Source organism: Corvus hawaiiensis, chromosome 6, assembly GCF_020740725.1.
Source record: "Corvus hawaiiensis isolate bCorHaw1 chromosome 6, bCorHaw1.pri.cur, whole genome shotgun sequence".
Taxonomy (NCBI): Eukaryota; Metazoa; Chordata; class Aves; order Passeriformes; family Corvidae; genus Corvus; species Corvus hawaiiensis.
Genome location: NC_063218.1, coordinates 45,925,471 through 45,940,449, shown reverse-complemented (window position 1 = coordinate 45,940,449; position 14,979 = coordinate 45,925,471). Strand labels below are relative to the sequence as shown.

Sequence of the window (14,979 nt, the reverse complement as noted above, 5' to 3'; positions counted from 1 at the left end):
GAAGCAGGGGGCTGCCTGTGCCCTAGCCTCTGCTGGGAGGTGGGATGCATAACCCCCAGGTGAGGTGAGAGGTAGGTAGGAGTGTGTTCATTCATCATCACTCCTAGGCCCGGCAGGACAGGGCTTGCCTGGAGAATGGAGAAACTATGCAGACTCTACCATCTTTATCCACACTTTACACTGCGGTGGCCTAATTTTCGGCTGGATCCTTCAGTGGCAACTACTCCCTTGCTCTGGGCTAAACCACGGCAAGTGGCCACATGATCCAGAGTGAGAAGTTAAAGCTGCCTCTGTCATCATCAGGGGCTTTTTAAGACATTTGCTTCGTCACAAGCCAGACACAATCGTGTGCACAGTTCTTGCTCCGCAAGGCCCTGAAGGGCTGCCACGGGAGGAAAAAAGCCGTCAGAGCCCAAAACTGCTTCCCTCCCTCTAGCAGGCACCATGTGTACGACAGCAGAGGTTGCGTGGTAACGGCAGCAGGAAGGCGCCAGCGCTGCCCCCCTCGCTCCCCGCACAGCACCGACAACAGCAAGGTACGTATCAGCGGCAAAACAAGGCTCTGAAACTCCCGAAACTTTCCCTCCTGCTTTCCGGGGAGGAGCACGGAACCATTTTAAAGCCGTGCTTTGTAGGGAACAGCTGGTTGTGCTTAGTTGAAGTGTTGTGTGAGCCAGGGTTATGGAAAGAGGATGTTTGTAGGAAGAAAAAACTGGGGGAGATGCTGAGATTTTGGGGGTGGAGGGAGGAAGGGAGGCAAGTCGGGATGTTGCTTAGTGCCTTTCGGCACTTCAAAACCTTTCTTTGTTCTGTCTTGTGAAAATCTGAATGAGCTTTTACTGGGACTAAAACTACCGGGAAACAATAGAGAGGGAGACAGGGAGTAGCCGGCAGGCGGAGGAGGAAGCGAGCCAAGGGGTGACGAATGCCTTCCAGCCCTGACCAAGCGCCGCCACCCTCGCCCCGCCTCGGGACGGATGTGCGGTGCAGCCACTGGTCACTGGGGTCGGGTGGGGGCAGTGGCAGAGCCCGGGAGGGCAACAGGCCTGGCAGCAGCACAAGCCCGAGGCGCCCATCCTCCACTGCTGTCACAGCTTCGTTCCAAACAGCTCAGAGAGAGGCCTTTGTGCCAGCGAGGTGCAGCTCTGCTCAACGTGTTGTGCTACTGAGGGACACAGATATGAGAGAAGATTCGTCCTGGATAGGACTGGTGACAGGGATGGGGAGCAGGGACATCCCAGGCCCTCCAAGCTGGCCCCCGTGCACAGCTCTCTGAAAGCTGGAAGTCAGGGACACCACTGAGGATATTTTTGTTGCTTCCACCTCAAACAGTTCCTAGTTCCGAGCACCCTGGGGAAGTCCTGTATCCCCTGGCCGAGACCTTGCCATGGTGCTTCTGCCCTGGGTGACGTGCATGCGTTCCCATCTTGCTCCAGGTCCCGGCACACAGCAGAGGTTGCCCTCCCAACTGGTTGGGACACTACCTCATTTTATGTTTGATACTCCCACCCTTTGTGCATCCCCTCATTATAGGGATTTCTCCTTCTTCTGTCTTGTTTGCTGTGTATCCCAGTGCTCCTTCTCAGGGGGGAAGAGCAGAGAGATATGGGTGGATGGAAAAAAAAGGGCAACAGGAGATACGAATAAAAGGAAAGGGAGGAAAAGAGGATGAAAATGGAGAAGTTGGTGAGAAGATGAAAAAGAGGGAAGACATAGGCTAAGAGGAGGGACAGCAGAAAAACGGAGGTCAAACAGGTGAAAAATAACAAAAGAGGAAATGGTGAAAGAAGGGAGAAGGGGGAAAAGGAAAGAAAAGAGGGACGGAAGGAAGGAAGGAAGGAAGGAAGGAAGGAAGGAAGGAAGGAAGGAAGGAAGGAAGGAAAAAATGGGGAAAAAGACGAGGAAAAAAGGGAAGAGGGAAGGAAGAAGCACATGAAAGAGGAAAGTAGAAAGTGAAAGGGGAAAAAGAAAAAAGGAAGTGAGGAAAACAGGAAAAAAGGAAGGAAGGAGATATGAAAGAAACAGATAAAGAAGAGTGGAGGGGAAAGAAAGACGGGGAAGGGGTGAAAGAAGGTCGGAAAAGAGGGGGAGAGGGAAGCAGGGACAAGTCAGGAAAAAATTAAGAAAGGGAAAGACAAGAATTGCGAAAGAGAGGAGAAAGGGCGTTAAGTGTCAGAGCAGGAAAAAAGGGAGAGGGGGGAAAACGGACGGAAAGGAGAAAGAAAAAGGGAGAGAGAAAGAGAAAAAGGGAGAATAAAGGGAAAAAAGGGAGGAGGGACAGATCCTGCCCCTCCCCGCCGCGATACGAGGCGGAGCCGGGCCGAAGCCGGCGGCAGCTGCGCGGTGGCGGGGCGGCGGTAGGAGCTGGGGAGCCGGGTCGGGCTGGGCCGGGGCGGAGGGAGCAGGGAAGGGAGGAAGCCTGGGAGGGAGAAGCGCTGCCTGCGGTGCGGGAGGCGGTGCGGGAGGCGGTGCGGGAGGCGGCGCGGGAGGCGGCGGGGCTGTGAGCACCGGGGCGGGGGGGACCGGGCAAGGGCGACAGCGGTGGCGGCTGTGCCCCGGGGCAGGACCGGGCCGCTGCCCGGGACCCCGAACGGGATCCTCCCTCGGCTCGCAGGAGGGTGCAGAACTCGGGGCTGGGGGGAAAACCCTTTCTCGATCCGGGGAAGGTAAAACGGGAAAGGGCCTGAGTGACGCGGGGAGGGCTGTGACGGTCCGGCTGCGACTGTCCTCTCGCCTGTCGCCGCTGGCTCCGATCCCTGTCACCCCGCGACAGGTGGGGCTGTGGGGCCATCCCACGTAGGCCGTGGGCCGGGATTCCCGGCAGCGCTCGCGTTGGGAAGGGAAGGGCAGAGGCCGAGCACGTCCGTGAGCTCACGATCCCGCTGGCGCCGTGTGCCGGTCCCGCCGCGGTTCCCGAGCGCCGCCCCGCGCTCGGGCGTGGCCCCTCCCCACGTGGGTCCCGGGTTTGTTGTGGGTGCGACCTGACGGGAGCGTGGTACCGAGCTGGCCTCTGAAAAGCGGGTTTGGGATCCCCGCGATGTTACGGCGGCGGGAGGGGACTGGCATGAGGGAAGGCTGTGGCTGACTGCAGCTCACATTCCGATGGGATAGCTCAGGGATTATTTCTTTCACAAACGCCCCGTAGTCTGAGTCATGCTGGCCAAACCAGAAGACCAAGGCTGCGTTTTGTCACCTACTGCAGCGCTGCCTTTAACCCCATCCCTTGTAGACTAAACCTAGAGCACAGCTACTGGCCTTGGCATGTTTATGTGCACGTTTATCTGGAGCCGTTCTGCAAAGCGCTGTGTTTACATCACTTCAGAAATGCAGTTTGATTGCAGAACAAAAAAAAGAATCTAAATCTGCTTACCAGCTTCTCTGTACTTGGATTTGCCCGACCAGAGCGACCTTTCAAACCATGGGTATCGAATTGTGGAGGAACACTTCTCCCATCCATGCAAGTTCCACTTCTCACATACAGACACATGTCCAGCAGGATTTTTAATTTCAGCCCAGGCAGTTCTCATGCTCATGTTCCTCATTCACCCAAATTCTCTCAAAAATATCCCAATTTTAAGTATAGCTTGAGGTTCCACAGCGGGTCAGGTGTGCCACGCTTGTGGGACTTGGTGTCCGTGTGGCTCAGCAGTGCAATAGTGAGCGAGTAGCACCAGTGCCCCTATAAAGCTCCTTTTGCTTAAGCTCCCTTGAAGGGGGAAGGGGAACATCTTATTCTCACACAAGCAGCCTTCAGATAACAGGCTGTTGCCATATCTCTTCAGGATTCCTGTGCTTTTTTCCTCTCAGAGGAAGGCCTTCCCAAGTCCCAGACAAAACCATTCCAACTCTCCTGGCCTTATACTGGTGTTTGCAGGAGACTGGTTTTGGAAAAATAGAATCTGTCCCCTTTGCACAGTATGACTTATGGCTGAGAGCTGGGGGGATTGAAGAACACTGTTGCTTCTCAGTCAATTAAAAAAAAAAAGTGGTTTTGTTTTGTTTTAATTTTCAGGTCTTATCTCAACTATCAAAATGGAGCTTGACATCCAGTGTGAAGAGATAAGCCCATCTAGATGGACTGAGCTTCTGACCACAATGAAATCCTGCAAAACCATCAGGTAGTAACTGGTTATGTATCATCTCTTTTAAGTAAAAACTTGCATTTCTCTCCTGTGCTTTTCATCTTCAGAACTGTTTGACCTGGGACTTAGAAATTGCACAGCAACAGGAATGATTCTACCCGTTTTTATCCAGAAAATGAATTTAAAGGGGGGATAAACTCCCTCCCTCTTGCAAAGTTTTTTCAAGTACAGATAAATATCCTTTGGTATGAAGTAATGTTGCCCTGTTTCTTGGCATGCCATAGGGGTCAGCTAGGTAAATGTGATTTAAATATTTGACCACCATTTTGATTATTCTGCCTTTCTCTCAAGAGAGAGGGAAGACATATCTCTGTGCTTATTAGGTTGCACACTCTTTGGGTTGCAGGCTTGATGCTGTCAAGTGATTTTGGCTTTGAAAGTCAGGTACAAGCCATGTGCCATCAGCTTTTAATTCTTCACTTGACCTTCAGAAGTACCAGCCTTGTTTGTTGAGCAGACAATGGGAGGGAACCATCTCCTGGGGTGTAAGGTGTAGGACAGGGCCCAGAAGAGTTGCTTCTGCAGTCTTTCCCCTCTGCTGGTTGGGAATTCACACTTCCCGAGATGGCATCATCCTGCTGGGGCTGGAGAGAATGGGCCCGCATAGTGCCAGCAATGCCTCGAGGGCACTGGACCTGGTGAGGGCAACTTCCTTTTGTTTTGCAAAGGACCCTTTTACAGGCAAAGCTTCATGGGCCTGGCTAATGCCCAGGGGGAGAAGCCACTGCTGAACTGCAAACTCAGGGTTTGTGTGCTGAGATTCCTGCTGGAGGGAGATGGTGCAAACCAGCATGACTCACCTGCAAGAGACCAACCTGCTGATGAGTGCCTCTGGGGCTGGCTTCGGACCCAGTGTGGCTGTTCTCAGTGCAGAACCAGTCTGACAGCCTGTAAGCTGGCAGGTGGTTTGTCACTGTCACTGTTTAAAGGAAGGTGCTTCCTCCAGCTGTAGTGGGATGACTTGTGCCCTCTTCTGTGCAGCACAGAGGAGGAGCAAGGCTTGTGGAGCTGCCATCCAGCCCATCCTGTGGTGCAGCCCAGAGCACACCTTGGTTTGGGCCACAATCAACACCCAGCAGGTCCTGCACATACTGATGGAGGCATCCCAGGAACTGCAGGAACATTGCCCACTCTGCTTTCACAAGCAGTACTCCAGCCAGGGAGAGCAGAGCGACTCTGAGGACTGCTTCTCTCCTTATCTTTCAGGTTGGATGACTGCAATCTCTCCAGCAGTAACTGCGAGGATCTCTCTTCCATCATCAACACAAATCCATCCCTCACAGAGCTGAAGCTGAACAACAATGAGCTGGGAGATGCAGGTGTTGAGTACCTGTGTAAAGGGTTGCTGACGCCAAGCTGTAGCCTACAGAAGTTATGGTAAAGCCCCACTGACTGTCTTGCTCTATCATGCTGTCACAAATGAGTGTTTTAAGGTCTCTTAAAGAATCACTGGCAAAGACAGGTTTAATATAAAAGTGAAAGCACAACAGTTCGTTGATAAGGTTCATTCTACTACTTACTAGATGGTTAAAGCACAGAGAGAAAAAGCAAACAAAAACCTAAAGTCAATATCCAATGTCAACCCAAAAATTATCTACAGGGAGGCTGGGAGAGGGCGGAAGGGTCAGGATAGGAAAGGGTGAATAAAGAAGACACTCCTTTTGAGTCCCAAGGTTTAGAATCCTAAACTGAGTCCTGGACTGGACCAATACTCAGGCCTGAAAGTTTTAACAGCACTTAAACTTAAGAGCACTTAATTAATAGCTTGGGTTAAACAATTTAACAAAGGTTCATATAGAATTTACTATAATGCAACAGTAACTCACAGGCCTAACTTACGTATCTAAAGAGTTTAATAATCTAGGACAGCACCATTCACGGTCCATTTGCTGTAGCATATTCCCACCCTCAAGGACACAAAACTAAAGGAGCATGTACAAGGTGCTCACCTGTGGAAAACTCCCCTCAGATTCAGTGAAAGACTCACACTGGATGCCTTTGAGGTTGAGCCTTGCAGAGTGGGGGTGACAGCCCAGGATCCATCGTCATTTGGCAATCACTGGAGTGCAGCAAAGTGGAGAGTTTTCTGGCTCTGAGAGGCATTTTATAGAGGCACCCCACTACATTATAGCATTAGTGGGCTTCCCTCAGCAAGCCTGGTGTAAGAGCTTTAGTCAGAGCCTGTAGCTGCTGCCCCTGCTCCTCAGAAGGCCTCAAAGAGATGCCTTCTCTGTCCAACATCTCTTCTGCAGGGTACAGGAGTCCTGCAGCTCCTGAGGGGAATCTGGGATCTTCAGGACACTACCTTGTAAAAATCATTTGCCTTTTAGATCAGATATTAAAGTCCCTGTGCCCCCTGCAATGAGGACTCAGACAAATAGAAAGAAAGTTGACTATGAAGCTGATTAAACTGCAACTCTCTGATGGGCCTTCAAGAAATAACTGGTACTGTGTACTGGAAGACTTGAGTAGTATTTCGGAGAGTTTGCCCTAGGCTTCAGACTTCTCCAGATGCTCAAGGAACAGTCTGGATTAGGCATTTTCAGTTCTGTAGAAATGTAATTGTCCATTTTTGAGGTTCTGGTAAGGTGCCTTAGGAAATAAAAGAGCAACCAAATCCAATTCAAACCTCCCTGCACAACACCTCTCCATTGCCACCAGTCTTGCACGCTAACTCTATAAACACCCCATAGCAATACAAGCACAGTTCCTATGCTACTTCTCCAAGCCTGAATGCTGAAGGATCAACTTCATAGATCCTTCTTGTACTCTACCATTAAACTTGTAAATTATATCTGTGGTTGGATGAGATTTTAACTTCTGCCTACTCTGGATCATGTTTCTAGTGGGGGCAAGAAATCCTAAGATGCCTTTGCTTTATCTCTGGGGTCAGCTTCCTGATATTTAAACCACTTCTATAAAGCAGTTGTGGGCTACTTCTTGTAGGATGGATCCTTACCCTGCTGGAGGTGCTGTATGAGCAATTACACTGAAGGAAGCATGGGAGCTATTGTTTGTGTCACAGGTATAATACCAACTGATAAAATATATTGGCACACCTGTAAAATAACATTAACTAGCCTAGAGGGGTTATGCGCTGTCAGAGCCGTGGTGTCCTTTCCAAGCTCCAGCCATGGCAGATAAACCTCTCTGAGAAGAGCCTCTGTAATTCTAGGAGTGCATTTCCCTCACCCCTGTTGCTTCTCTCCTGCAGGCTGCAAAACTGCAATCTGACTAGTGCCAGCTGTGAGACCCTGCGCTCTGTCCTCAGTGCCCAGCCGTCCCTGACAGAGCTGCATGTAGGGGATAACAGACTGGGAACTGCTGGAGTGAAGGTGCTGTGCCAAGGGATGATGAACCCCAGCTGTAAGCTGCAGAAGCTGCAGTAAGTAGTCACTGTGCTCTTTTGGTTATCAGACAGGCCATGCTTGCCTTTCCCTTGACACAAGCAGGAGTTTTGTTGCCAAGTGTGGATTTGTTCTTGTTTTACTTGAAATTGTCATGCTTATTCATGCTGGTGGGTCTTGTGGGTTTGGAATAGTTGGGTGTATGTTTGTTTAGCCCTCCTGACAGTGGTGGCTGTAAATGCAGGACCTCTGAGATGCCCAGGAAACATCAGATTCTGCTGCCCTTGGTCCTTGTGTCATGGCTGAGCAGGACCAGGGTGTATTTGCAGCCCTCAGCTCCTCCCAGGCAGGCCTGGAGGTGACGTTCATGATAGTGTTGCAGCGCAGAGCCAAGCCCTGTGCTCCAAGGCTGCCTGTGCACTGGTTTAATGGAGGCCTAGTGTAAAAATGAGTCTTGCTAGGGTCCCTTGGGATCTAGTTTAAGATTTAATGCTTCCTGAAATGAGCAGAGAGATGCTGTTAAAAACTCTTACAGTTATCTCCGGTTTTATGTGTTGCCTGGTCTCAACTCACATTGGCTTGTTTTCTGCCCTGGCTAACACACACCAGGCCCAGCTGATTCTTGTGGTAGCAGAATGTGTGAGGAAAGTTGTCTTTTTGCCTGGTCTTCTTTTCTTCTTGCAGGCTGGAGTATTGTGAACTCACAGCTGATATTGTGGAAGCTCTCAATGCTGCTCTGCAAAGCAAGCCCACCCTGAAGGAGCTCAGCCTGAGCAACAACACGCTGGGAGATACAGCTGTAAAGCAGCTGTGCCGGGGCCTGGTGGAGGCAAGCTGCAACCTAGAGCTACTACAGTAAGGAAGAGCTGGTCATCTCTCATGGCAACTAGTGCTGCTGCTAGTCATACTATCCATAGGACAGGAAAAATTGTTGTCAGCAATGCTTGAAATGTAGGCCACATTTTTTGCTGGCTCAGATTTATGTAACTGGAAACTGCACACAGATGTCTGGGGATTTCAGTTTTGGAGTTTTTGGCACTCCAGGTTAAACCACCACTTACTAAGGGAGACTGCTCACCCATGTCTCAGAGCAGAGGAACAATTGCCCTCAGTGGCTCTAGTTCTTAAACTGGAATTACCATCCAGTTGAGTATACTTATTCAAGGCCCTTTTTTGCTACAAAACAAAGGTGCTGGGTTTGGCATCATCTTTGGGGTAAAGCCCGTGAAGGGCTTTACAGGAGAAGCACGATTCTTTTTATCTTGCCCCTGTGGTTCAGTAGGTGTTGGCTCAGCAGGGAGTCATTGTGTGGTACTGCCAAAAGTTCCTCTTAAAAAGGATAACTGATATAAAGGGGAAGTTTGACAAGAATGATTCTTGCATTAATGCATATGAATGGCTGGGTCCAAGTGTCCTGCAGCCTCATGAAATGCAGGACCAGTGTGTTGCCTCACCCAGACCCCATCTCAGACACCTGTGTCCTCTCTGAGCCTTGCAGGATGTAGCAGTGCCTGGCTGAGCTGCACTGGTTTGCAGCAAGGAGCCAGCCCATAGACCCTTCTCAGTCTGAACTGGGGTGTTGGGGTGTATCTAACACAGTGGGTCTGGAGCAGCAACTCCAACTGTGCTTTTTCCTGCAGCCTGGAAAACTGTGGCATAACCAGCGATAGCTGTCTGGAGATTAGTGCTGTTCTCAGGAGCAAGTCATCTCTGATGGATCTTTCTGTGGGGGACAACAAGATTGGGGACTCCGGTCTGGCTCTGCTGTGCCAGGGACTGATGCATCCTAGCTGCAAAATCCAGAAGCTGTGGTAAGGGTGGGCAGAGGTTTCTTAAATCCCTTCTTCAGCCCCTGAGCTGTTTAGGTTGTGCTGCTGGTTTGCTCTTAAGTGGAAAGTTTCTCAGTTACCCTCTACGGTCAAAAAAGTGTCCCAGCTGCAAATCAACTAATTCCCAAAACTGGGTGGGGACACCATGAACGAGTAGGGCCACGTTGAAATTGCTTGGATCAAATTCTGGGTAGAGGGCGAAAGGAAGTTTGTGATGGCATTGTCTTGGCTTCCACTTGAGTTATCTGTCTACTAGAATTGCATATTTCTGTTTCTTTTTTTGTGTGTTACAAGCAGAGCTTTTGGTGCAGCAGTGGAAAGTAAGGAAAGGAGGAAGCTGTGTGGTATGATGTATGAAAGGATGCAAGAAAATGAGATAATGTAACCAGAAATTCAGAATACTAAAACTCTGTTTTCTAATCTCAGTCATTCTTGGAAGAAAATAAAATAACATTTTGTTCTTCCCTGCAGGTTATGGGACTGTGATCTCACAAGTGCTAGCTGTAAAGATCTCTCCAGACTCATCAGTACAAAGGAGACCCTCACAGAGATCAGTCTGATAGACAATAACCTGAGAGACTCAGGGATGGAAATGCTGTGTCAGGCGCTCAAGGATCCCACATGTAAACTTCAGGAGCTATGGTGAGCTGCTGTCAAGTTTCACATACCCACTGCCTTCTTTGGAGGCCTCACTGAAGAAAGATGTAAGTGAACTAATGCCCACCCAAATAGATCCTGAGTTGCAGTGGTTCCATAAGCAACTCCTGCTGGTTGTTACTGAAAGGATTTACAGACTTAAAAAGGGTTTTTCTAGATTTGAAGACTTCAAAAGGATTTGTATTTCTAAACTTGTAGACACTTTGAAGATCTGCCCCATCACAGTTAGCCTGTTATAAGCAAAAGGAGATCAAGCATCACTTGCAGAGCTTCTAATTAATTGTTTTAGTGTGCAACAAATGGCAGTTAAGGGACTTTTGAAGTTTGAAAGGCCTGATGGAATAGCAAAATGAATGCCGTGATCAGATATTTCAGGTGCTCCACTGGAGCTAAGCTCTCTCACTGATGAGACAAAAGAAAGCTCTAGTGACACAAACATTTCTCAGCATCCTGTGCTTTTGACTGTGTTACCTTTTAGGCTGGGATGGTCTGGTGTCTGGGAGAGGAAATTTGTTCTTTCACTTAGAACTTGAATTTTCCTACATTGCAGATTCATCTCCTGCCCCCAGCTCGGTTCTTCCCCTGCCCTGGTGGCCTGGAAGTCAGTGAGGTGCCTCAGGAGTGCACAGTGGAGCCAACAGTGACTGTTGGAGCAGAACAACTTCTTAGTTCCTCTGCTTTTTGGGCAGGTGCCTTTCCTAGGTGCACACTCCACAACAGACATCCCACATACAGAATGGGAGAGGTGCTGCCTAGAAAGGACTGAGCAGACAGGCATTGAGAGGAGTACAGTGATTGCAGGAAAGCTCTGGTTCCTCTGTTCCACTGTCTGGGCTCCTGTTAAACAAATGTAAAGAGTGAACAGTGCCTTATAGTCTCCAGATGTCCCACCTAGATCTCACGTCACTTTTGCTTTGCAGGGTTAGGGAGTGTGGGCTCACTGCTGCTTGCTGCAAGGCTGTCAGCTCTGCTCTCACCACCAACAAGCACCTGAAAGTACTGCACATAGGCGAGAACAAGCTGGGAGATGCAGGTGTGGAACTCCTGTGTGAAGGGCTGATGCACCCCAACTGCAACATCCAGTCCCTATGGTAAGGTGCACTCTCAGAAGTCATCTTCTGTCTGAATTCATCCTTTGCCTTTAACTTCCATGGTCCCTATGGCTGCCAGCACAAGTGCTGGTCCAGCCTCACCAGAAGGAGCAGGCAGCCAGCTGGAGCATCACCTCCAGCCCTGGGGTGGGATTTGCCTTCCCCATGAGCCTGTTTCCTTCCCAGTTGGGCCCAGCTCTGGGCTGTGTGATGCTCAACGCCCTGTGCTTGTTCTCTCCGTGCCGTTGGGCAGAAGCCAGAGTTGTGCTCTCATACCTAAATTCACAGTGAGTGAGTGAAGCAGATGGGTCATGGGAGACATTAGTAAGACTTGTAAGTCTGTCCCAGAAATGTATGTCTTTTGACCACTTGAAGCTACTTGGTCATCAACTGAGAGGCCTCAGTTTCCCTCTTTAGAGAGATGGTTGCAAGTCTCAAGTATAATAATAAAGCTTAGAGCTGATTTATGATCAGTTTAAACCAAAGAGAAGATGATGCATGATGGTGAAATTGGGAATAACTTCAATGTTCCTTCTACCCCCATAGCTGCACACTATTAACCTTTAGGGAGGCCTTTGAGGTGTTCAGCAGTCACTACAAGGGCAGCTGTCTCTGTGGCAAGACCATGGGCTAGCCCCTGCTGATGTCTCAGAGATGCCACCTTTGCAGGGATCTCTGGTCCTTGCTGGGGATGTCCATGCCTGCTGCCCGGGTGTGGGCAGTGTTTCCTGGCCCCAGGGCTCACTGCGCCGGCCTCTCCCTCCTCTCCCTGCAGGCTGGGTAACTGTGACGTGACATTAGGCTGCTGTGCCACCCTTGCCACCGTCATGGCCACCAAGCAGTGCCTCACCGAGCTGGACCTGAGCTACAACCCTCTGGATGACGAAGGCATCAGGAAGATCTGTGAAGCCTTGAGGAAGCCCAGCTGCAACGTGCAACAGTTAATGTGAGAGATGATGGTAGCTCTGGCAGGGGTGGGAGGCTGGTGCTGGTGAGGGAGTAAGGGGTCTTGGGTCATAAAGCATGTTTCTGGCTGCTCTCAGACCTAGATGGGGCCCTTCCTGGTAAATGACCTGCCCATACTGGCCAGTTGTGCATCTTTCTCTTCCCTTAACAGGAGGATGCTCACTAAATCTTGCTTGCCTTTTTGTTCTGGTGTAGTTTGTACGACATTTTGTGGAGTTCTGAAGTGGAGGATGAACTGAGAGCCTTGGAAGAGTCCAAGCCTGGAGTGAAGATCATTTCATGAGTGGTGACTGCCTGCAGAACAATGTCAAAGCAATGTCCTCTTCTTAATCTGAACTTTGATACGTAAAACTAATTAACTTAATAGGGAATTTTCTTGTACCAAAACCATTTGTGGATTCCCTGAGTGGGTGTCTGGGGAGCTGATTGACCTTCTCAGCATCTCTGGATGTACTAACTCTGAGATTCATGAAAGCTACAGCATCACTATCCTTGAAATAAACAATTACTGTCCTGTAGAAGTGGGTCTCTAGCCTTTAGGAGCTCTTTAATCCTATAATCCCTTCTAACAAATTAGTTGGGCTTTAAAGAGAGCTCCTTTCCCAAGGCAAGAGAACTACCCACTGCATTGTTACTGGGTGGTGCTTTCAATAGGTCTCTGGGGAAGGCTCTCAAAAAAACCTAAATGTTTTTAATCTAAAATTGTGCTCTCCCCTGTCTTTCCCTAAAAGAGTTCTTGGAAAAGCAGTGGTGGCCAAGGCACTAGAGAAAAAAGAAATGAGCAGCTGTTCAGCTATGTAATGTCAAAATTCATGCTTTTTGAAAAGTGATTTTCCTACAAACAAAAGATGCTGTGTGCATTTCTGCTAGTATGGGAAATGAGTACATGATTGATATGTTTGATCTGGCAAAGAGTGTTTCTACAGGAACTTTATACTTAATTTTTCTACTTATAAAAATAAAATATATCTGTATATTTCTCCTTTAAGACCAATCTAGTTACTTGTGAGCTGCAATACTACTAACACCTTGTTTTACTTGTTTGTTTTTGGTAAGTCCCTAGCTGAAACATGCCAGGAAAAGATGTTAGTCAAGGCCTTAGGTAAAGAACAAGCCTAGAAGACATTTCAGTTTTCAGGGGACACTGGGATTTCATGCTCAGAGTTGTAATAAACCTTTGTTCCAACAGAAAATGCAGCTGCTGCACACCTAAACCACAAAAGAATGAATATATCTTTAAAAAGATAGAAGGCAGAAGGCAACACAGAAGGCAAGCCTGACATTGCCCTTGGCTGGCCTTGCAGGATGAATGCCAAAAAAAATCCCATTCCCCAACGTGTCCTGTAGTGGTCACTTGGTGTTTCCTTCACTGGCAAATTCTGTGTGGACACCCAAGGTAAAGGTGTCCTCCAGGCTTTGCTTTCTGCTGCTCACATTGATCCCGTAGAGGCCACAACTGGCTTCTCTTTGAACTAAGCAGTTTCTACAGTAGCCTTCGCAAACCTAAAATGGTACATGAGAAACAGCTTAGTTGTATCTTCAGGCAGGTGTGAAGGATAGGATTTGGTTTTTTCCTAAAGGCATGTCTCTCATAGCTGCCCAAAATGCTAAAAACCCACTCCTTTTTGCTTTGGTCTTCTCCATCAATAAAAACTTACCCATTCTAAGGGGCTCATAAACAGGCTTTTCAGTTCACGGTCTCTCCTGGACTTGGTGTGCCTGGATTAATTTCAGGCTGGGGGAGAAGACAGGGCTCCAGAGGGTAAAGAGATGTGTAGGGAGAGCCAGAAAAATTAGGCATCTGGGGGAGTGTAAAAACAGCCCTCTAAAAAGACACAGCAAATAGTATCAGAAGTGGATTTTCCCTGTCCTGGCTGCCCGAGGGGGGGCACTCTGCTGTCGCACTGCAGCTGCAATGCCTGGAAAACGCCGCCTCTTCCTCCCCCGCAGGCAGATGAGCATTGGGAAGGGTCTTCCAGCACGGCCCCACAGGGGGCGTTCAGCCTGGGACAGCCTGCTCCCACCTGGGGTGAAGCCCACGCCTGCCTTTGACCCGGAGTGGCTTTGCATTTCCTCCAAGAACGCAGACAGGATTTGGAAAAGTCTCTCAGCAAATGCCACATGTCCAGCTGCCAGCCACAGCAAGGAAAACCACAAGAGCCATATTTTGCCACCTCATGAGCTCAGGGCATCTCATGCCAGGCCAGCCTGGCAGAGCTCTACAGTTCCCCCCGGATGGGCATGAATCTGTGCACTCAGAGCCTGTGCTGTGCTTTAGGACAATGTGAAGTCCTGTGCTTAGCTCTAAAAAGTAGGTATAAATCCCAGGATCCAGGAGCAAGCCCCTGTAGCAAGAGACACTTGTACTCATAAACAAGACTCAAGCAAGGATTTCTATTCCTAAAAGCGCATTTGTTTTTATTCATCTCTTAGTTGGTCCAACTCACTTCCCTGACAAACCTTGTCACAGCTGTGACCTTGGGAGAGCTGAAAGACACAGGAATTTGCTTCTGTATTTTAGATGTGTGGGTAGGTGCCATTTTAAGCTAAAGTAGTCAGGAACTGAGTCACAAACCTTTCATGTGGACTAGGTAGTAGGCTGGCAGGCAAAGCCTTACTCATACCAAGACCACAGCTGGAGCACTCAGCAGTTTCTGGGACACTGCAGTCACATCCTGGTTCTCAGGGCAAATGCTTGGACTCCCTTGCAAACAGTGGTTTGCAAGTACTGACTTTCTACCAGCAAGGGCTGAGTTTCACCTCATATAAAGAAACTTAAGGACAAAATTATGCAGCCAAAATAGAAGACTAAGAAATACCAGTATGACTTTCACTTTAAGCAAATATTAGAACCTTAAAAGACATGCCCCAGAGATTGAAATTCAGAGAAAACAGGTCTGAATTTTGGACCTCAGTAACAGCGACAGTGGTTTAGGGTGTAGTAAAA

General features: G+C 49.0%; 1 protein-coding gene across 3 annotated transcripts; it reads left to right on the top strand.

Moving 5' to 3' along the window:
- The first annotated feature begins 336 nt into the window (after positions 1 to 336).
- Positions 337 to 13,020, top strand: RNH1 (ribonuclease/angiogenin inhibitor 1). 3 transcript variants are annotated; one of them, XM_048307916.1, is made up of 10 exons: positions 337 to 536; positions 4,013 to 4,118; positions 5,349 to 5,519; positions 7,357 to 7,527; positions 8,174 to 8,344; positions 9,130 to 9,300; positions 9,790 to 9,960; positions 10,896 to 11,066; positions 11,842 to 12,012; positions 12,228 to 13,020. In XM_048307916.1, the coding sequence occupies exons 2-10, from the start codon at positions 4,033 to 4,035 to the stop codon at positions 12,313 to 12,315; spliced, it is 1,371 nt and encodes a 456-aa protein (XP_048163873.1). In that variant the 5' UTR covers positions 337 to 536; positions 4,013 to 4,032; the 3' UTR covers positions 12,316 to 13,020. The 3 variants fall into 3 exon arrangements, with proteins under 3 accessions (XP_048163873.1, XP_048163874.1, XP_048163875.1); XM_048307917.1 differs by lacking the exon at positions 337 to 536 and adding an exon at positions 2,289 to 2,357; XM_048307918.1 differs by lacking the exon at positions 337 to 536 and adding an exon at positions 2,594 to 2,773.
- The last annotated feature ends 1,959 nt before the right edge of the window (positions 13,021 to 14,979 follow it).